The 24,067-nt window shown below is 40.2% G+C and overlaps 1 protein-coding gene across 1 annotated transcript; it reads right to left on the bottom strand.

The window, feature by feature from the left end:
• Positions 1–1,042: 1,042 nt before the first annotated feature.
• Positions 1,043–23,621, bottom strand: LOC126251813 (allantoicase-like). Its single transcript, XM_049952457.1, has 9 exons — positions 23,545–23,621; positions 17,321–17,383; positions 14,328–14,442; positions 13,985–14,086; positions 11,494–11,582; positions 7,841–8,032; positions 4,842–5,001; positions 3,458–3,681; positions 1,043–1,631 (listed from the first exon to the last, which is right to left on the bottom strand). The coding sequence occupies exons 1-9, from the start codon at positions 23,593–23,595 to the stop codon at positions 1,497–1,499; spliced, it is 1,131 nt and encodes a 376-aa protein (XP_049808414.1). The 5' UTR covers positions 23,596–23,621; the 3' UTR covers positions 1,043–1,496.
• Positions 23,622–24,067: the final 446 nt, after the last annotated feature.

Below are 24,067 nucleotides of genomic sequence, written 5' to 3'. Positions count from 1 at the left end.
CATGCAAGCCTCCACCAGTGGCAAGGTCCGTGGTATATTTTGATAAAATTACAATGTCTGTCAGAGACTGGCAGCTTGCAGATACATAAAATTCTCTCCTTCATATAGTGAAGGAATGTAATCTCCTATGACTATAATATCTGTGAGTGGCAATTTGAATCAAAGAACTGCTGGAAATGCCTGGTGTAACAATTCGTGGGGATATAGAGTGGAATGTTTGCATAAGGTTAGTTGTAGGTAAAGCAGCTGGCACTCTTCATTGGCAGGATGCTGGGAAAATACAGACAGTTTACTACGGAGATTGCTTGCAATTCTCTTGTGTGATCCAGCTAAGAATATTGCTTAAGTACGTGGGACCCATTGTAAACTGGACTAGCAGTAGATACTGATATACAATGAAGGGAAGTGCAAATGGTCACTGATCTGTTTGACTCATGGCTGAGCATCATGAGAATGCTGAAAAACCTGAACTGGCATATGCTGGAAGACGGATGTCAAGTATCATGCAAAAATCTACTTATGAGGTTTCAAGAAGCAGTATTGAGTGAAGAATCTAGAAATAGACTTCAGTTTCCCTATGCACCATAACCTTAGGGACTATTAATGCAAGATCAGTCTAATTACAGCATGTAGAGAACCATTTAAGCAACCTTCTTTTCCTACCCCATATCAAATGAAACAAAAATAAACCCTAACATGTGGTACAATTGGAATTTCTCTCTGCCATGCTCCTCACAGTAGTTTGCAGTGTGCAGATGTGATCTGGAAGCAGTAGTTAGCTTTGGTGCTGACAACTACTCACTTTCATATATTGCAATAATTAGTTAATTTTTTCATAAGAATCTCCACACATATGAGGAGGTGTACACAGAATAACAGTTGGATTTCACTTTTGTCTCATTATATTTGCACCATTGAAATATTTTAATCCATAGTGAATTAAAGACATCTGACTAAGGAAAGGAAAAGCATACCATACGCAAAAAATAAAAAAAAAATCATGAATTTATCAATAAATTTAATTTTATTTACATTCCATATTTACAAGGTTTAAATTACTTAAATATTACCATTAACTAAAAAAGTCATATAATAAATTATAATTTACAATATAAAATCTTTATGCACAGCCATTTACAATTTATGACTAGATAGTAACAATGAAGCAGTGAAGGTTTCCTGAAGTTCAAATTCATGTGAAGAAGTGCCATATTCTGGTCTGAAGCCTCTTTCATTTATAATTGGAACATGCCAAAACATTCTTGTTTTATCTGAGAAGCTTGGTAATCTCACTGGGGTTCTACTAGACTTATCAATTTTCCTCCTTTTTCTTAATTTCGTAACAGATGAACAATCACAACAACAAAAATATGCTGAAATCTCAGTTGAAACTATGGAAACTTTCATAATTGAAATCTCATTCAATATATAGTGTAGCCTCATGAAATGATGTATGTATCACAGCCTCTGAATAACTAAACTTCTAACCTGCAGGTCTACACTTCAACGTAGCCCCACAGACGAAGACGGCTTATACCACCATCAGGTGCAATGGTGACTCGAACATGAGTGAACGGACCTTTTGATCTCAGCTGATCCTTTGAGAACAAATGTTGTTTATGTGGAAAGAGCTGCAAGAAAAAAGCATTTATCATGTTACTAATATTATTACAGCTACAGGATACTGGTAACATATAAACGGAAATGAATGTACCACTGGATTCAGTCACTCATTATATTCCATCAAGAATGAGGATATAATAAAAGTTAAGATATACTCAAAGAAAATAACAAAATCATAGAAATGTAATCTGCACTCTGTACTAGAAATAAACTATCACTCTTTCACTACAGCTTTCTATTCTCGTAGGGAGTTTTACTGGGGAAAATGATCCAAAGCTAGACAACAAGAACTCAGGTGTCCTCAGTTGGTACTATCTGACAAAGAATCAACATTAAGTTCATCATAGATAATTATGAACCACTTAACTCTGCAAAATTTATTAAAACTGTTTCCAGCTTCTTTAGAAAACATACCAAACGGAAATACTTGCTGAGCTTACTTTTATGATAGTTATACTACATAAACTTCTTTAGATGCCATTGTTAAAAATCAGACACTTCCAGACCAGCAACTTGAAAATGAGAAAGTACTTTCTATCCAGATTGCCACAAGTTTTAACAAAATAGTAGTATTTTTCTCAATGCTTTGTTTATGAGTACTATAAGAAAACTCAATTTTGATTGAAAATGAAACTGCTTTTAAAAAATTGCTTGGATGTGAAAGTACTGTCAGTTCATTGGAAAATGCCGAAATTAATTAATTTACACATCCTGAAATTCAGAAAATGTTTTTGTAAAAGAATTAGGGAATATAGCAGATCTCATCCCATCAGCTGCATACTGCCCACACAGACAAATGTTTAATTGTGTAATATTTCCAAAAATCCATCCATATATTTCTCCATATTCTTATTTTGTTACATACTAGTGCTTGCAGATTGTTCTTCACTTGAACTTTTACTATGCACAGTGCAGGCCAATCCAACTACCTATTCACAAATTGTAGTAGCTGGAATTGCGAGTTCGCTCATTTGTGTGAAGCCATTTTCAGGTTAAATGAGTATTTTCATAGATTTAAGTGTGTCATCCTGCTTCAGAGACTGTTTACCAAAAATATAACATAGATGTTGACATCTATTGTGAACGTCTCATGAAAATTACACCAAGATTTCAAAAAATGTGAAGGGAGAAGTTGTGAAGGATTGCGTAATGGATGCATGTACTCTATTTACATAAGTAATCTATCCATGAAGCTAGTTGAGATATTTTTCCACATCCCCATCTTTCTTTTGATGTATGATTCTCATGAATGGTTAAGAGCTGGCACTCAGGTTAAGTGAAAGACATTGAATAAAGTAAATGAATAATAAACAACAGCATATTAAAGGAATTTTGGCATTACAAGCAAACTGTAAGAAGATTAAAGCCATTGACAAAGAAGTACAGTATATTTCTCAGCATTAACTTCTAGAAGGTAAGTAGGACTTATGCATTAAATTGCCATCTGTTGATAAGGAGTAATGTATTCTATTTAAGAAGATATTGCATATAAATGCATAGTGTATTACTAAAATTATATGAAAGTTTGTCACTAAGTGAGATTTATGAAGAACTGTATGTAAATTACTTAGTCATTTATAGTGGACTGAGAACAGTAATAAAATTGTACCTCTAGTAAGATGAGCTTTACTTGTGTTAAACATCCAGAAAAAAAAAGAAAACTCAAATAGGCAGAAAAACAGAAATGGATGACAAGATCTGCTTGAATTTATTATTTTATCAATCTCAAAAGCTGGCTCTTTCTAGAAAAAAACCAGCATGAAATGTCATGTGGCTGATGATGATAATGATGTTGATCATGAAGATAATGATAAAAGCATAGAAAAGTATTTACCTTTTGAGGTGGAAGCAGTGTCTTCCATGGTACATTGTTATTCTCACACATAACAGTATCTTCCACTTGATGATCAAAATATACCCCTTCTATCCTTATTGAATCTGGGTAATTGCCTTTGAAGTGAGCTGTGTCAACTTCAACCATGCCAATAGTTCCAGGATGGCCCATACGAAAAATGGCCCATTCAGATCCTAGTACTTGAAGAATTCCTCGAGCATCCTCTGAAACACAAAAATAATATATATCTATAAAATACTGCAAATGATTAAGGGAGACTCACAAATGAAAATTTTTTAAAAATGATCAATAAGATATGTATCCAAACAACTGATGTATAATAGCTGACTAGCTGTTGTAAGAAGGCAATAACTTTCAAATCTTTCAAGAGGAGCACAATATTATGGGCAAACATTTACAGTGATACTAGCATTATATCAAGCAGTAATAAAGTGAAGTATCATGAAACAATAGTTTGATAAATAGCTCACAAAATCTGCTCTGTGGACTGTAGATTGGAGATAGTGATGAGTAATACATCATAGGATTTATACTGACTACCTGAACGGGGAACTTAATTAAGAAATACAATCATTATCAGCAGTCATCAGTCAATAAGGAAAAAAACAACTGCCACAGTTGTGATATAATTTTATCTGTTCGTCATAGCTGATCATGAGTAGTAACAAAGGAAGGACTGAAGGTAACCACTCATCATGTAGTTAGGCACTGATCTGTCAATATGCAAATACACAAGGTGAAACTGTGACTAAGCGTTTGGACAATGTCATTTCTTGGAGATAACAGAGCCTCAACACACACACACACACACACACACACACACACACACACACACAGCCTGTTGGCATCTCAGCTATGTTGTTAGTGGTTATCTTTATTCCTTCAATTTTTTTGTATTCACCCAGAACTATCCAGTATCTTGATGATTACTACTATGAGAAATAATTCTAAATAATGGATAAAATTCGAAGATGCAGAATATACAAATTATTTGTACATATTGATAAACCATCAAAATAGCAAAGAACAGTTTAATATCAAGAAAGTCAAACACTTGACTGGCCAAGAGTTTTCTCTAGGTGATGCAGAAAGGGTATGTAGTATAACTAGAAATATAATATTTTTGTAATTATGAATTTTCTGCTGAATAAATAAAACACTAATTTGCAATCTTCTTAGTCTTAATGGAGTTTGACAACTGCATTTGACAAATAAGTCCCTTTCTTTATATCATAACAGCCGCTGTTAATGTTTTGACTCAATCTGTACTTCCTGGATTCTGCCTCTTGATGAAGCATGATATGTCAATGAATGACTGAACCACTTAAATAATTTTCAGGACCACTTCAGTAAACTGGCTCACCTTCCAGTACAGCAGGTCGGTCCAATCGCCTAGCAGTTTCCCATCCATCTCCCATGTTGATACCCGGACCAGGGCGAATTATGTTCCTTGGGTGACCAAAGTGAGCATCTGAACACCCAAGGCAAACACCACCATTTTTCATCAACAAAAGATCTACCAGCTGCAAAAGGAAGTATGTATTTATCAACAAAGATGAATAAGATAGGCTTTGTAACTATGAAAAAGAAATGTAGAAGTTATCTCTACTGTAAACTACTATCAGTCAGATTTTTATATAACTTTCTTTGGTGTGGGAATATAGAACAAATGGAATCTTGCGTAACCAAGAGCAATGAACTTAATGTTATTCTTATTAACATATTCCTGTTCCCAAAACATTAGTTACTATATTCTTTTTCAGTTTTTTCAGTCTAATATTACATGTGCATATTTTCTTCATACATCCACTACCGAGTCTTCAGTCAATAGACACTGGACATTTTGAGCTGTTTACTTTAATTGTATTGTGATACCAAACACTATAAAAATGTGTAATGATCCCTGGGTGAAAAAATCAAATCAAATCGAATGACCAGGGACAAAGTGCATTTCTGTGTCACCAGCTGCAAACCTTTACAGTGAAACAATACTCAAGTGCTCAAGCAAACACAGCACTGTGGTTCAATGTTTCTGTTTAGGATTTTTATGAAGTCTGAAATTTATGTAATAATATTTACATACTTTGCGTGTATTTATTTATACTGAAAACTCAAGTTTCGTTGCATGGAACATTTTAGGGTTATTATAAGTCAATCCTATCATTGGTAAGCATTGTGAGGCTTGTTCTCTCCTCACAGCAGATAGAAGATATGGACATCACACAAAGATAATCTTTAATTGTTGTGGCTATAATAATTTTTCCTGTTTCAAAAGGAAAAGAATTAAAATGGGAAGGAATTAAAAGTGTAGCAGATGGTGAAAAAAAAGTTGTGGCAATGTGCTTCTGTGGTGGACAAATGATCCTGGTGATTGATTTTTGATTCCAAGCCAATCAAAAATGTCAAAGGTCCTAAAAAACCATCAAAACAAGAGGCTAAGCCGAGTGTTGAAGGAAATACTTTTGCTGCATGGTAATGTTTAGTCCCATAGCAAGCACAAGAAAGTCAAACTTTTCAATCAAGTATTTTTATATCACCACTACAAGGCAGAAACAGTTGGAAAAGATTTTGCATGTGTTCAGGAGCTGATCAATGCCTTGTGATTTTTCAAGGAAGAGGGCAGCAGGGTGTGTGTGCCATAGGCACGGGCATGTTGAAAATCCACCATCTGCACTCCCTGTCACCAAAAGCTTGAAAAATAATAATAAAGTGGAGTGGAAAAGTAATGGGGCTTCTGTACAGAAGGCCAAGCAAATTTGATGAATGTATATACCTTTGTCTTAGTGTTAATTACACACTGAAAGCTCAGCAGACAAAGTTTTAGCCACCTCATTTGAAATACTGCATTGAGCACTTTGGAATGGTTTAGATAGTGTAGAACTGTTGTGATCATAATGGAGTCATGCCAGTGAAGTGGCATGCAGTTCTCAATTGGTATCAATGTTGTAAGATGGGTCAGTAGGGAGATAAGGTACAATGGTAGAAATAAGCTGTTGTGTTTAGTCATGTCCATGGCCACACACAGACTGTCCATCAGGTCTACAAGGAGTGGTGTAATACTTGCAACCATGTAAATTGGTCTAAGAAAAATCCTAACTGGCAAGAACCAAACACTTGTGTTACACCTTCTCAATGACAGTAGGTTTCAAACTTGGCAGAAATTGTTGCAGGTAAATTTCAAACAATTTCTGACTCATCATTGTGAAGGGATCTACGTTAAGTGTACATTTGGAGCGAGTACATTGCAAAAGGTCACTGGTCAAATGGTCAGAGTGGTTCATATAGCTGCACATCTTCAATTGGCCAAACAACATAGACACTGGACAGTATCTGACGAAGTGTTCTGTGTAGTCTGATAGATTTCGATTTTGTCTCTTATCAAATAATGCAAGGCCCAATGAGACCTTTAATATGCAGTGTGTGCAAGATGTTGTTGAGGGCAGATGAGATTCTGTGATGTATTGCATTTGTTTTTTGTAATCATCCAAGTCTTCGTGAACATGAAGCAGGATGTTTATTTCAACATTCTTGGTGGTCATTTCTCGTACATTATCGTGAAGAGTATTCCATGGACACTAACTTTCAAGATGACGACAACTGCAATCACTGGGATGGACTCATACAGTCCACATTTGAAGAAAACTGAGACATTGAATGGTGATCAAATAGTATAGTGAATTACCTGATGTTAATCCCATAAAAGATATGACTATTAGGAACAGCGGGTGAAAAGTAGCAATCAATATCACTTCACTTTAATAGCTCTTTGGATTCTAATCATCAGTGAACTAGATAGTCATACCTGAAGAAACACATGGGTTCTTCCCCTTGTCGAAATTAGGCCCTTACAGGATCTGTTTAAGGTCCAGGCCACGCGACACAAGCTGTCGCTTGGGGGGGGGGGGGGGGGCAAGCCTAGAGGGGCGCCAGAGTTGTCCAAATGCAAGATTTTGTTTACAATGCGTTTCACAATTAGTGGCGGAAAGTAAGGGACCTGACAAGGGTGAGGGCGTGCATCGTGCTCGGGTAGCTGAGATGGTAGAGCACTTGCCCGCGGAAGGCAAAGGTCCCGAGTTCGAGTCTCGGTCCGGCACACAGTTTTAATCTGCCAGGGAGTTTCATATCAGCGCACACTCCGCTGCAGAGTGAAAATCTCATTCTGGAGGGGTGAAATTGTACGAAGGGAAGGGAAGGAGGGGGAGGACGCCAAATAATAAGTCGCTTGTGTGGAAAAGTGTTCTCGAACCGGCCCTGGGCCCTTATCAAGGTCAGAGGTGGTGATATACGTTTTTAGCGTAATCCCTACTAGGAGTGACTGATTTTTGATCGGTGTGCAAAAAGTCAATGGAGGTTTTTATGTACCTTGTTGATGTTGAACCTCTTCCAGTCGGGCCTTGCCTCCCCGTAAAGGTGTAGCCGGGCGATTCCGCCGTCAGGGAACATGTTGAGCCTCACGTGTGTCCACGTCTCATCGCTGTTGATGGTGAAGTGGTTGTAGCGGGTCTCTGGGTAGCCCGGCTTCAGGGCTGTCATTGGTACGATCTCCGTCCAGTGCTACGGGAAGAAAAAATCAATTATGATCAGCATAATGAGCAGCAGCGTTTGAATCAGTGGTGGTGTAAGTAGGATGGGTTCCAAAAACATAGCTCGATGTGAAACGTAACTCGCACTCAGAGTATTTGTAGGTGGCGCACAACTGCTCGTAAATATTTGAAAAAAAAAATAGCAATTTAGGCAGAGCCAAGCTCTGCTGATAAAATAACTCTTTATTAACTATAGTTTTCTGTCATCTTATCATCTTCACGTATCAAGAAGTTATTTACAACAGCATAGATAGCAACGTTTTTACTACTCCGTCAGATAAAGTATTTTTCTACTGATGGCAGGTGACGCAGGATGGCTTTTATTTTATTTGACGCCAGAGTAAGAATGTTGCCCTGTACACTGCTGAAAATAACTACGTATATAATACCTGCGGATCATCAGACGATCGAAATCAGTATTTAATAAAGAAATTTTTTATCAGAAGCCCTTGGCGGTACTGAAATACAATTTTTTCCTATCCTCAGTGACATGGGTAAAGAAAACCAGAATGATTCATTGTGTCTAAGTCTAGGTAAACCTTTTCACACAATACCTAAACGCCTTCTAAAGAAAAGGGGTTCTTATGGTATATCAAGCCAGATCTGTAACTGGATCAAAATTTTCCTATCGTCTTGGATGCAGATACTGAAGTAATATCTGGCGTTCCCTGAGGTGTGATACGACCATTCCTGTTCATGTTATATATCTAACACTTAGTGCATAATATTAGTTAGGCTTTTCTCAAATTATGCTGAGATTATATATGGTAAAAATTGTGATAATATCCAGTTAGCTCTTTATAGAATATCGTTTCGCTGCAAATACTAGACTAATTATTAATAAAGAGAAATGAAAAGTTGTGCACTTCATGAAACATAAAATCGTGGTATCCTTTGCCTATAGCATTAATGACACAACTAAAGTCGGTCCTGTCATGCAAGTAGTTGGGAATAGTAACGTTTCTGTGGATTAAGCACTGAGACTCATTTGTAGATAAAGCAAGTGGCAATCTTCGATTTATTGGTAGGACACTTAAAAACGGCAGTCTCTCTACAAAAGAGATTGAGTACAAGACACTTGTACAATACATTTTGCATGAACCTCCTTAAGCAACAACAATAACCATCTTCGAGGGCAGAAACTACATATACATGTATCCCGTAAAGGTACCGCTAACTTAAGCAAATAGCAACCAACACAATGGCGTAAAGGCAGTCATTCTTACCACGTTGCATCCGCGAATGGAACGGGAAGAAACCTTAGTATATGGAAAAATAAAAAGTCTCCTCCGCCAAGCATTTAAAAGTACTTGCAGAATACATAAATGTAGATACTGGGTAACCATATTTTGTCTTGGTAGAAGTGCCCTAAAAACGGCTATCCATCCTTACTACAAATTAGGCTGACTAATAGAAAAATCAAGAAAATAATAAGAAGTGAAGTTTAAGCAGCCAGAACAGGTTTGCTTGATTTGTGAGAAAGGGAAACAGAAATGATTGTATTACGCTGGAAGCAAGACGCCTATTAATCCTCGAAAAGCTATGCAGAAACTCAGAGAGTTTTCACAATGTTCTAGCTGTTACAGTGAATTAAAGCATTTACATTTCACACAGGTCACTTCAGCAGTCACCGAAATCGAACACCTGAAGATTACGATAAACATTTAACGACGTGTACATCGATTTAAAGCAACGGACACTGAAGAATCCAGTGTAACCACTGGCGCATTCCTATCTTCTACGGCTTCGTAGTCGCTGTTGTCCTCACCATATCCCTGGTAAAGGCTCCTTACTCGGTGCTCTCAGCCTGGCAAACTGAACGAAGGATTGTTTTTAATAAAAAAAGGGGTGTTACTCCTTTATCACATCTTCTTCATTATGGATCACAACAGGCAACCTATTAACCCGTAGAGCTCAGATTTATTGAATCTACTTTTTGTTTATTTATTTGTACTTTACTTTTATTATTATTATTATTAGTCGTAAAGCTCCCAACATGGAAGACGCTAAGTAAAGATGGTTCACTTCTGGGGCTTCTTATTCTTCTTGTTTGCCCACCAGGTCTTCATTCTTTGCGAGAATTCAGCTTTTCTTTCTTCGCTCCATTTTGTTCCAGTTCTCGGCGCTTTTGTCTCTGGTTTGACCTCCCATTTGTCAACTTTAAGTTTGAAATTGTTTCTTTTGTTCATGTCCTCAGTAGTAATGTTGGCTAATTCCAGATCTTTCTTTACATTTTTGATCCATTCTCCTCCATTAACATGGGATGCTACGTATCTTACTATTTTTTTTGTAAGTCTGTGATCAGGAAGTCTCATTATGTGGCCATAGAATTTTAGACGCCTCTTCCTCATGTCTATCTCTATGTTAGAATATTCTTCAATTTTAGAATTTTTCTGTAATCTATACCCCCTCTTTGGTCCATCTTGGTCCCAGAATTTTCCTAATGATTTTCCTTTCCTCTTTCTTCAGGTTTTCCATATCTGTTTTCCTTTTAAGTGTCAAGGTTTCGCTGGCATATAGCATTATTGGTTTAATTACCGACTTATAATGTTTAATTTTTGTATTTATAGATAGGCATTTTTTATTGTAAATGTTTTGGACCAGCCCTAGACCCCTACGAGCTTTTAATATTCTTTCTTGTTGTGAGTATTTTTCAGAAATTATCTCTCCTAAATATTTAAAGTATGGTACCCTCTTAATTTCTCCATATTTGGTTTGTAACTTAGAAATTTCTAGATTTGTTGTTGTAAACACCGTTTTCTCAAAAGATATTTGTAGGCCAACTTTTCCTGCACACTCTTTTAAGGTTTCTATCTGTTTGACTGCCATTTCACTAGCATCTGCCATTATTGCAAGATCGTCTGCGTAGGCTAAGTAGGGGATTTGTAGGTCATCTTTTTTGGTTCCCAGTGATATTGGTTTCCAGTACTTTTCTTTTTTGAGTTCTTTTTCCCATTCTGCCATGACTCTATCCAGAACTAAGTTAAATAACAGAGGTGATAATCCATCACCTTGTCTAACCCCAGTTTTTATCTCAAATGATTTTGAAAGTACTTTACTTTTATTTTTAAACGATTTTATTTATTTCGCAAAACATAAGGGAATTTTACAACACAACAGCCTCTTGTAGTACTGAATTTGAATGTTCACACAGAAATTGTGAACTTGTCATGACTGCAACATGTGACAAAGATACCTCTATTCTATTCTGTTTATCGGCTTCATGAAATTCTCTGCGCAACTTTTAGTGGCTAGTTCACGAGACAGTTCAGCTGCTCCCATAAAAAATGGCGAAATAGAGATCCACAGAACACTATTACTCTACGAGCCAATTGGTGGTTTTTGTAATTTATCGTAGGGTAAGGATTACTTCTTACCTATTACCCTTCCTAGAATTGCGACATTTGGTACAAAAATAAAGCCAGAACTCACCTGCGAGTCGAGCTGCTGTATTTCTTTCATCATCTCTGGTGTCGCTGCATTCCCGATATGAGAATCTCTGCTGGGGATGCAAGCCTCATCTGAAATAGGAACGGGTTATATCCTTGTAGTTGTGTTCCGTAACATCTTTTGAAAAGAGAGCGCAAAAAAGAAGAGAATAGAGAGAGAGAGAGAGAGAGACAGAGAGAGAGAGAGAGAGAGAGAGAGAGAAAGGGAAAAGGGGGAGAGAAGCAGAGAGAGAGTGAGGAGAGGGAGGTAGGTAGAAAGGGAGGGAGGTAGGGATGGAGGGAGGGAGGGAGAGGGGGAGAGAGAGAGAGAGAGAGAGAGAGAGAGAGAATTAAAAACACACACACACACACACACACAGACACAGAGAGAGAGAGAGAAGGAGAAAGAGAGCATGAGTTTGTTAAATTAAACATACAACATTGCCCGAACATGTCAAGAAGAAAATATTTAAAAAGTTTAATCAATCCCAAAATTTAATCTTGCTAAGACTGTTCCTCTTCAAGAATCTAAATAGGAAACCTCTGTTATCCGTAACTCACAGCTTCAGACCTGACTACGTTGAGAATATTGGAGATACAATAAATAACGCCTAAAGTCACAAGAAGAATGCCAATGAATGGTTAGACGGTTACGGGATCCAATAGTACTTTATTTCACCTCATTTTGTTCGTTCTGGTGGGATTCGTTCGCGTGGTAACATGTTGCCTTGTAACATGGAAACGAACGTTTTCCAGACATATGTTCCTGTGTAAAACTTTACGTAGTAAGTCCCCTCTGCAGGTTATAGAAATGGGAATTGTAGAACACCCTCCATAGCAGCTGTTCGTGTTTCCAACAAATGTCTGGCTTAAGAAAACTTTTCTGTGTGAAGTTGCACAGTTGCTCAGTTAATCCCTTAAGAATATTTCTACAGTTGTGATGAACTTTGAGTCTTACATGCATGAATTCGCTTTTGTGGAGATGATTTATAAACTAATGGATACAAATCTTGTAAACAAGTAGAGAGTTCCAATGTTGTCATGTCTTCCTGGATTGAGAAGTGATGATTTCTCAGACAGGAAGATGGAATAACGATTGTGGCATAAATCCAGTTGGATTAGTGGAGTTCTGAGAAGCAAGTTTTCCAACACACTCGTACAATACTTGTTATTCACATTCTGGCACGAAGTAATGAAGATGTGGACAGAGACATGATTGCAGTTGGGGCACGAGTCGGAATGGAGAAGGATGGGGAAAGTTTCGCCTGTGGGCTTACTAAAGGACTAGAGGGTCTACACAGGTTCCAAAGCAAGTAAACAAATAAGAACCCATAGTTTTGATGGTTGTTGCAAAGCGACGAGCTTATATGCAGTGTTCCTGTCGCTGCAGCCGTTTCGCATTGGTCACGTATTGTTATACTGAGAAGGAGAACAAGTAAAGTACCACAGCCCGATTTCCTAGAAACTTCGCTCAGTGGAAGAGGAGTGAAAATAAGCGAACATGTATCTCAGCTTATTCGTAGACACTCGCCTGTTTCTGAGAAAACGACGGTACAAGTTCTCTTCATGTGCCTTTTAGAGAAAGAAAAGTTCAGCTGAAGCGTGACACAGTGGCTAGCGCCGCGGCTTCACGCTTATGCGCCGCGTGTTCGAAACACGATGATCATTTTTATTTTTGTTTTCCATTAATCTACCCATGTCCGTAAAAGAAAACTACACGAATCTTTCCCAATGTATACTGAAATAATGTTGTCCTTATTCCTTTACGAACTTTATGTCTGGTGAATGAATTAAAAAAAAAACTATAAATGAATGATAAAGTTACTTGAAATTGTTTTCGGCGAAGTTCCTGTAGCGTATCTTGATCCATAATCAGTTGCAAGCGCAAGTTTCCTGTAATATGATTCGTTATGCTTGGACTGGTGCGAAATTATTGCCAACGCGTGAAATCCTTAGCAATATGAACGATGTTTCTTTCCCGTGTAAGATTCATGCGAAGAAATTTCACTGTGGCAAACCCTCCTTTACGCAATGTTCGTTGCATTTGGAATTTCTGTATTTCGAATGTTTCTACGATGTGAAATACAGCTGTAATTTTATGATTAGGGTAAGGTCCTTGTATCCCCTATCTCGATAAAAAACATTCGTGTGGTAACTTTCTGGTGACATGGGTAGATAAAAGAAAAAATTAGATAAAAATAAAATAAAATGAATGAAAACAGTAACTGAGTTTGTAAAACGGGACGCAAAATTAAGAACCCGTGACACTAGTCACTGTAACACCATTCCGGCTGAGAGTATCGAGCGCTAAAAGTCATCTGAAGTGCGTCTAAATGTTTGACCGCCGTCTTCTCAGAGTCGGTCGAGTATCTAGGAATAAGCCGGGACAAGTGTTCGATTGACTCCTCTTCCACTGAGTGAAGTTTCTGGGGAAATCAGATTGTGGCTCTTCCCGTGTTCTCCTCACGAGTAGCTCGGTGGAATGTTTCGCTTACCTTTGCGCGACAGGTTGGCAGCCTGCAGAGAGAAGCGCGGCGCGAAATTTCCTGTGAAGTACGCCGTGTCCACGGTGACGCCCCTCAGGACTCCAGGAACACCTGCAGCAAGAGAATGGCCAACTTGAGCAAGTCTGCAACACTGAATTCTCCGTGTATTTTAAGCGATGATGCAGCGCAGAAAAGACATGCACTATTTGCTTCTCGTCGCGGTAATCGTGCAAAACATAACTACAGGCCCACCTGGTAGGCGGAGAAAGTATCGTTGCTAACAGAGAACTACGATTTGTGAAGAAAGCCCTTCGCTTCTGCAGAACACTAGTTTCGTTGCTGCTCTACGTACCGAGCCTGAGGATGGCCCAGTCGTGGCCCGGGGTGCGTCGGCGCCTCGTCTCCCAGCCGTCCATCCACTTGCCGCACTCGGTGAACTCACCCTCCCGCCACTCTGGAGGCTCCTCCTGGAATCAACAATGTCTCCAGTCACTTCCCTGTAACGAATAAGTTCTGCCTTCCCTAGGAAAACTAATGCTGTTACAAATAGGTATCGTTGTGAGCACGTAGTCCAGACCACAAGAATGGCGAAACAATATATAAGGTACCCTGCAAGGTTTAATATTTGGCCCACTACAGTTCTTGACGCACATACATGATTTACCAAAGGTAAATAGAGTCGTTTGGCTACAAGATCTAAAGGGGTAGATTTCTATGAACAAGAAAGCTTCCATTACTCGCGGTGTAACAGAGTGTGTCTTAAGTGTATCTGTTGAGTGTAAGTGACTGTAATAAATGTGTGTTTAGCGTGATGACACGTTTCTGCTGCATGATGACGAGAGAAGAGACAGAACTAAAGTATCAACAGTGTCACGTGCTGTCACTCCTTGAAACAGTGTGGTCAAGTTTGGAAATCACTGAAAGACATTGACGCAAAATCTGTTGGCCAGACGACCTCTTCCCCTCTTGCTGACTGATGACGAAAATTTTTCAACTCACCTATATTCTAACCAGCTACCTTTGAGTAAAGCGCCAGAGCACATGCCTGCTTTAAAAGCCTCGGCCACTGGAATGTTTGCAAATGATACTGCTAAACTGCATGAAAAAAAGCGAAAAAACCAGAAAAAGAGGTCGGATGTCAATGTAACTTCGTACATGAACACACAATCTGCCTGTGTGTAAATGATTACAGTTACGAGTCTCTGTGACAAAACACCGAGTAGAGTGCATTAGTGTTGTTCGTATTTAGTGTTGTCACCAGACCTGGTAGAGTATATAAGGGGCGTGAACAGCGTCAGACACACCCTCTATCTACCCCTCCTATCAACTTTGATCCTCCTCTCCCACTTCCTGTGTTTTTTTCCTCCGGGCACCCTCTTTCCCTTCTCTCCCTCCTCCCTTCCTCCCGCCTCCCCCCGGGCGTCCCCTATCCCCCATACCTTCTTTCCTCCCCCCATCTCCTCTGCCCCTGGCATCTCCACTCTCCCTTCTCCCTTCTCCCTTCTCCCCCACCTTCTTCTCCTCTTTTGACAGGTCCCCGGACTCGCACACGCCACGTGAACATTCGCACGCCAGAGATCATCGCCATCAGTTTTGTGTTTGTGCCGTCGTGTTTGTGCATCAGTGTTTTTCGCTGCCCACGCTCCATCGTTCACGTGTGTTGTCTCCACCATCAGTGTTCGTGCACAGTGCTGACAGTCTTTTGTTTCCTCCACGTGTGAACGGCTTCGTGTTTTTTACTTACTGTGTCTACTGTTTTTTGACCACCGTTATGTTCTGTTGCTTATGTGTCTTCATTGTTTTTCTCTATTTGTACTGCCTGTGGCTTAAGAGCGGCGTAAAATTGCTGCTGCCAGCCCTCCTTGTGTAAGGTGTAAAATTACAATAAAGGAAAAAAAAGTCAGACACTAGACTCGCATTCGGGAGAACGACGGTTCAAACCTGCATCCGGCCATCATGATTTAGGTTTTTCCTGGTTTCTCTAAATCGCTTCAGGCAAATGCCGGGATGGTTCCTTTGAAAGGGCATGGCCGATTCTTTCCCCTTGCTTCACTAATCCGACGGGACCGATAACCTCGCTGTTTGGTCCCCTGCCCCAAATCACCCAACCAACCCACAGTGTCAGATGTTTTCACTACGAAGGGCACATAGATGCCAGGTGTGGGCAACGTTATCAGCACCTGACAGAGTTTGAAAGGAGCTATATTGTGGACCACCATTTGGTTGACTCCTCTAATCGTGCAATATCCAGATTTGTAGGGCATTCGCATGTGATTGAGGCCCGATGCATGAGAATGTGTGAGCAGGCATACTCATTGTCAGGGCTGTGGTCACCACGAGGGAGGATAGTCGGTTTATGCACCAAACACATGATGACCCCTTCTGAGCTGTGTCTGCCATCCGAGAACAAGTAACGGGCTTCCTGCAACTTTCAGAGTCATCTCGCAGCGTTGTTCGGAGATTAGCAGCAGACGGATTAGGGAACTATTGCCCCATGCATAGGCTCTGGTTAACACCACAACATAATCGGCTGCGTTTTGAGTGCTAGCATGGCCGGAGAACACTGACTGCTGACGAATGGCGTTACATTGCATTCAGTGACGAATCGCGGTTTTGCCCTACCCCGGATGACCATCGTCAACGGGTAAGTTGGTGACATGGGGAGAGGTCCCATATTTCCAGTGCTTCGGAGAGACACAGTGGTATCACCCCTGGCGTCGTGGTGTGGGAAGCCATCGGGTATGACTTCAGGTCACGGCTGGTAGAGACTGACGGAACTCTGACTGCACACCGATACGTCACGGACACCCTGTCTCCTCATGTGTTATGGCTCACGCAACTGTATCGTGATGCCGTTTTTCAATACGACAACGCTCGTCCACACATGATACGTATCTCTAACAACTCTCAGTATAATGTTGAGGTACTCCCCACAAGAACATGAGTGACACCAGCTTGGACGTCAGTTCCCTCTCACTACTAGTATCTAGGACATCAAGAACAATTTACAACAGTTGTGGACCAACATACCTCAGGGGAGAACACAACGGATTTATGACAGCCTTCCCAACCGAATCAGTGCCCGCATCCAGGCTAGAGTGGGTGAAATGTCGTACTGATAAGAGCGCGAGTACTGACAAGTTGTTTATAAATCTGGCTTGATATTTTTAATCACTGAAATAACATCACATACTCTCTTAACCCATGAAGTTTCATTTCGTTTCCTACTGCGTTTCTGAGTGCTACTGCTGATAACCTACATGTGTATAGTACCAAGACGATTCGTGGAATTCCTACTCTTCCTGCAGAATGCTTTAATAAAACATGACTTGCCAGTCCACTCACCTTTATGAGGTTCTCGGCCACAGCAAACCAGTCATCAGTTGCGAACAGTACCTGCCCACCGTTCTGTAAAAGACGAAAAGCGTTGTCAGTGCAGTATCATTAGCAAACTGAACATGCTGATCATCACTGCCCATCAAAGTCCATAACTTAATATTTCTCCCTGCGAACTGTAGCACGAGCAAATATAGTTTGTGAAGTGACAGTCCGTTAAATGAAACCTGACAAGTTCAGTGAGAACATAGCTCTTAACCGTGGTGGAAAAATACGCGATATAGAAAAGAAATTGAATTCGACCCTTAATAGATTAGTTTTTATAATCCTTTTACATTTTTTATTGGCTTTCGAAATTTGTCCAAACATCTACATTGTTATTGGTTTTGTTATTCTTTTGTTTTGGTGACTTCAAAATTGTGCAACATTACAATGGACATTCAGGAGCCAGGTTACATAATTTTATCGGAGTCCTAATTTTCACATACAATGTTTAAGGTCAGAGTGTATAAGACAATAAATATGACATAGACTACAATAAATAGTCTGTCCAACAACTGCAGTAAGAAGTGATAAATTCTTTAACTATCTACCGCCTTCAGAGAGGATATAATACTGGCGAACAACATCACAAAATATATTACACATATGGAGAGTGAGGTGCAAACAGTGTTGTGATAATGTAATTCAAAATGTTAAACAGTAAATAAATATAAAGGGAACAAACCACAAAACCATTAGCCTCAAACATCGGAAAAAGCAGCATTCAGTTCTTGCGTTCGCGCACTTATTTACGGTGTGTGTATGTATGTGTATGTGTATGTGTGTGTTTGTGTTTGTAGGTGCGCTCGCACGCGTGTGCGACGATGAGATAGAAGAGGAAGAGGACAACACTTACAAAGAACGATACTCGATAGAAAAGTAGATGTACTTGAGCTAAAACATTTAATAGTCTTTCAATTTGAATTGAATTAGTAGTCACAATAAAACAAATTGCAGATAAAAGTATTGAAGAATAACTTGAGGAGGTGTTACATATGGAAAATAAATTAATTCTGTAGGACTTCTCCGGTTTCGTGCTTTTAGTTTATAATTCCGAAGATTTTTTACCAAGAAGCGTCTGAAGAATCAGTTAACATGATAAATGCTTCTTTTATGTTATAACATGGGTTCATTCCAGCTGTCTACGTTATAAAAGAGTATCACCCTGCCTAAAACTACAGAAAACAAGAATTTGGTTATCCTACTAAATATGTTACAAATGTTGTACGTAGTATATAACTTATTTTAGCTCGGTATCTCAGTTTCCAATGGTGAGTTGTTTGCACTGATTACAAACTTGTATAACAGTCTGTACGTTGGTATGTCGGTGGATGCTAACAAGGTTTGATGACTACTTGGAAACCGATGACCAAATTCTTTAAATTTACTTTCCAGTCTTTTTTAGCACTCCTATTCCTCACACATTGTAAAAAATAATGTGGTTCGGATCATCTGTCTCGCCACACAACGGAAACGGTATGGTGCCAATGTTAATTATAAGAGGTGCATTCAAGTCCTAAGGCCTCCGATTTTTTTTCTCCGGACTGGAAAGAGATAGAAACATGCGCATTGTTTTAAAATGAGGCCGCGTTCATTGTCAATACGTCCCAGAGATGGCAACACCGTACGGCAGATGGAATTTTACCGCCAGCGGCGAGAATGAGAACTGTTTTAAATACTTATAATGGCGACGTTTTCCTTACTTGAACAGCGTGCAATCATTCGTTTTCTGAATTTGCGTGGTGTGAAACCAATTGAAATTCATCGACAGTTGAAGGAGACATGTGGTAATGGAGTTATGGATGTGTCGAAAGTGCGTTCGTGGGTGCGACAGTTTAATGAAGGCAGAACATCGTGTGACAACAAACCGAAACAACCTCGGGCTCGCACAAGCCGGTCTGACGACATGATCGAGAAAGTGGAGAGAATTGTTTTGGGGAATCGCCGAATGACTGTTGAACAGATCGCCTCCAGAGTTGGCATTTCTGTGGGTTCTGTGCACACAATCCTGCATGACGACCGGAAAATGCGAAAAGTGTCATCCAGGTGGGTGCCACGAATGCTGACAGACGACCACATGGCTGCCCGTGTGTCATGTTGCCAAGCAATGTTGACGCGCAATGACAGCATGAAAGGGACTTTCTTTTCGTCGGTTGTGACAATGGATGAGACGTGGATGCCATTTTTCAATCCAGAAACAAAGCGCCAGTCAGCTCAATGGAAGCACACAGATTCACCGCCACCAAAAAAATTTCAGGTAACCGCCAGTGCTGAAAAAATGATGGTGTCCATGTTCTGGGACAGCGAGGGCGTAATCCTTACCCATTGCGCTCCAAAGGGCACTACGGTAACAAGTGCATCCTACGAAAATGTTTTGAAGAACAAATTCCTTCCTGCACTGCAACGAAAACGTCCGGGAAGGGCTGCGCGTGTGCTGTTTCACCAAGAGAACGCACCTGCACATCGAGCTAACGTTACGCAACAGTTTCTTCGTGATAACAACTTTGAAGTGATTCCTCATGCTCCCTACTCACCTGACCTGGCTCCTAATGACTTTTGGATTTTTCCAACAATGAAAGACACTCTCCGTGGCCGCACATTCACCAGCCGTGCTGCTATTGCCTTAGCGATTTTCCAGTGGTCAAAACAGACTCCTAAAGAAGCCTTGGCCGCTGCCATGGAATCATGGCGTCAGTGTTGTGAAAAATGTGTACGTCTGCAGGGCGATTACGTCGAGAAGTAACGCCAGTTTCATCGATTTCGGGTGAGTAGTTAATTAGAAAAAAAAAATCGGAGGCCTTAGAACTTGAATGCACCTCGTATGAAGACAATGTTTGTTTTTCCAGTGATTGACTTCAGTCTTGTAATAACTGTTTGAAACTTCTTGACGCCTGTCCTATGAAACCATGGCACTGCTGGAATTGTTGGACGAATTAACGCATCATGGATACCTTTGATTTGAGAGCTTCTTAACAATTCTTCTTGCCAGTTTGTTATCAACCGTTTACTGAGTATGGGAACTGTATTATCTAACGAAATTTTCTCATATTTAAGAACCTAAATTGTTGAAAAAAAAATGTCGAAAAATGTCTCGTTGCCAGTATTTAGATTTATCACATAACAATTTCAACCCCTTATGCCAAACAAAAATGCGTGGACAGCAGTTTTCAACTCCTCAAAAATTTGTTGATACCTTCCAACACAATGCTTTTGATATACGAACATCACAATGGAAAAATGTACAGATTTTACGAGAGAGTATCTGTGGAAACAGTAAACAGGTTTGTAACAGTAACAGTAAAATGTTTTTATTTCATTGCTTTTGTAAAAGCTAAAAAGGCAGCCCTCGTACGTTTGGCTGTGCCAATGAATGATGGGTCGTTTCCAGTAGTAATGTTCGTCTTCATAACAATAACATGCTGACAATTTTACATATCTGTCATTCACTGCGACTTTCATCGCTGATAAAGCTTTTCCGCGCAAAAATGTGCAGTCGCACTTGGATTTGGGTTCCGCGTTAAATTGCAATTTCCCTGTAAGTATCTGCTTGTCTGGTTCCAGAACGCAATAATGCACATCTTCCAGCAGGACATTGCCTGGTAAGCGTAAATATTGAAACTATTGTCTGCTGTACTCATGTCTGAGCAGAAAAATTCCATACAGGGACATTGGCTCCGCATTAGGTGTACACGCTGTAGTGATGGTTTTTCCGGACTTCAAACCTAAGCGCCAGTCCGGATTTATCCCGTCGCGGTCAACGCGCTGAGTTTGGAGAACAGGCCGCGAGACGTGCTCGGATTGCTCAGATGGTAATGGCGTTGCCTGGGAATGGCAAACGTCTAACATCTGTATATAAATCTGTATTCTGCAAGCCACCTTACAGTGTGAGGTGGAGGGTTATTCCGGGACAACTACCTGATCCCGCTTTCCCTGTTCCATTCGCGAAGAATGTCGGTAAAACTCCGTATCAACACTAATTTCACTGAAGTTTGTGGTCAATTCACGTGGGAGAAAGCATAATGTTGCTCGCCTCTCGAAATTTTATTAGCAGAGCTCTCCGTGATGCACAGCGCCTCTCTAGCAGCGTCTGACAAATGAATTTATTGAGCATCTCCATAACTCACTCGCGCCAAGTAAGCAATCCCGTAATGAAAACCACCGATTTTCGTTGGATCTTCTCTACGTTCTTCACAATAGAATCTGGTAAAAGTCACAGACTGATCAGTAACAGTGAAGAATCGCTCATTGTCAGCCCCTTCTTTCGTGGAACAATTAGGCCCTATATTTCCTTCAAATTCTTCCAATGACTCTCAGCCCGGAATCAGCTTTTCCTACAATTTGGTTTACGCGATCATTCCACTTTAGGTCGCTCTGGACGGTTACCGTAAAATGAACTGAATAGGAACAATGGAGTGAACAGAAAGGACACTTCCAAAATAGTTAAGTGCTATCGCGGCGGAAGACAAATGGGAATGTCATTTAAAGGGTTTGTTTGTTTAGGCTGGTAGCGAACCAGTCTAACAGGGAAAGCATGAATTTCAAAGTTGGTGACACTGTCAATTGATGGCTGTTCACTCTATGACAAATATGATATGTGGCGCTGTATTTGCTTACTTCGAATCTGAATTACGTTGTTTCAAGTACGTGGTAAGCAAAGTTGAAGTCCCGTTTCATTAACGAAAAATTCAGTTTTAAAATATACTTTAATTTGTCTTATGTTTCGGAAAGTTAGGGTTGTGTTTCTGGAATTTGCGAGATGAATAGAAACAGTAATATTGCCTTTCTACGGAAGAAGACGAAAAATTTGACGGAAATGGAAAACCACCCGGTACTGTTGTCAGCTCAAGAGATTATGCTGTGATTACAGTATGTGACAAAGTAAGCAGTCATTTAGATTGTATGCATGTAACATTTGTTATTAATTTTAGATGGCAAAGGTTTTTGCTATATTAACCGGTAGTGAGTCAAGTCAAAGACATCATTTTTATACATGACGTCCGTGACTTAATATATTAACAACAAAGCTCATCAATTTAATGTTACAATAAAGTAATTAGGGTTATAACAACATTTATTTGGAAAACAGATTTTAAAAAATCACTCTCTGCGAGATGAATATGAACACTAAATTTTTATTTTTTTATGTTATAAAAACATTAGCTAGCTCCCAAAACATTATATGGTTGAAGTTCGATACGAGCTCTGTTATTCAATATAATTCTGATTTTCATATTTAGTGCTAATGGCAACGGCCTTGCCGCAGTGATAACACCATCTGCCGTCAGATCACCGAAGTTAAGCCCTGTCGGGCTGGGCTAGCACTTGGATGGGTGACCATCCGGTCTGCCGAGCGCTGTTGGCAAGCGGGGTGCACTCAGCCCTTGTGAGGCAAACTGATGAGCTACTTGATTGAGAAGTAGCGGCTCCGGTCTGTAAAAAGGCCGAGAGAGCAGTGTGCTGACCACGTGGCCCTCCGTATCCGCATCCGATGACGCCTGTGGGCTGAGGATGACACGGCGGCCGGTCGGTGCCGTTGGGCCTTCATGGCCTGTTCGGGCGGAGTTTAGTTTAGTTTGGTTGATTATGTCTTTCTGAAATTAACAATTATTTTTTCTTTTTCAAAACTCTTTCCATTCACCCCATTTTACGGTACTCCTAAATATTGTACACTAATTATCGTTTCCAGAAATGTATTGTCAGCAGTGTGGTCGTACAGTAGTGGATTCATTCTCCTTCTTGTGCTCAATGCCTTACTTTTTTTATGTTTCATCTGCCATTCCCTGCACAAATAATTAATCCTCTGCAAGTCTTCTTGCACTTCGTTAAGACTTCTTATAAACAACTTCATCGTCTGCGAACAGCCTGACGGATCTTCTGTCTTTATAAACAACAACCGTCCTAAAACGAAATTTTCACTCCGCAGCGAAGTGTGCGCTGATATGAAACTTCCTGGCAGATTAAAAATGTGTGCCGGACCGAGACTCGAATTTAGGAGCTTTACCTTTCGTGGGCAAGTGCTCTTCCGTCTGAGTCGTGCTTGGGTAGCTCAGACGGTAGCGCACTTGCCTCAGTTGTAATACGTGAGAGTGTTTCGAAAACGAAAGCTAGGAGGTTTGTTTGCATCGCACAGTAGGCTGCGCGTATTTTCGAGTCGAAGAGCGTGGCGTGCCAATGCGGGCCACGTAACTTACCCTCTCGGCGCAGAGGTCGTTGAGCTGAGTGAAGGCTGTCTGGGTGTCCATGTCGGCGGATGCAGTGCGCTTCTGGTAGCGGCTCCTGGCAGGCCCGACTCTATATAAGGCCTGCCGCTATCTACTGACCCCAGGCCGTAGGCGCGTGCCCGCCCCTAATCGAGCTACCACGTCATCAGACACGCTTTCCGCAGCGCGCCTGCTCAGTGTCATCAAACACATCCTGTCACTGGCTGTTGTATAACAACGCCGTCCTGCGTTCGAATTATGTTAATGGGGTCACAGAATATTAGGGTCTCTCCTGAGTCGTCCCCATATGTCAACTTTTCAACTTCCATATACTGTTCTGTATTAAACCTTAATCTGAATTATGATTCACTGCTGGTTCTGGTTCCTAGTATCTTCCTTAGGATTCTTCTTTCAATTTTTCTGATTTTTTGAGCTCTTCCATCGTAATCACTTTAAGAGTTTCCACTACACTGAGTATTTCTGTATTTCTGCTCTGATCACTTTTTCAAAGTCT

This window comes from Schistocerca nitens, chromosome 4 (assembly GCF_023898315.1).
Source record: "Schistocerca nitens isolate TAMUIC-IGC-003100 chromosome 4, iqSchNite1.1, whole genome shotgun sequence".
Taxonomy (NCBI): Eukaryota; Metazoa; Arthropoda; class Insecta; order Orthoptera; family Acrididae; genus Schistocerca; species Schistocerca nitens.
The sequence above is the reverse complement of the archived record's forward strand: the minus strand, read 5'-3'. Positions and strand labels throughout refer to the sequence as shown.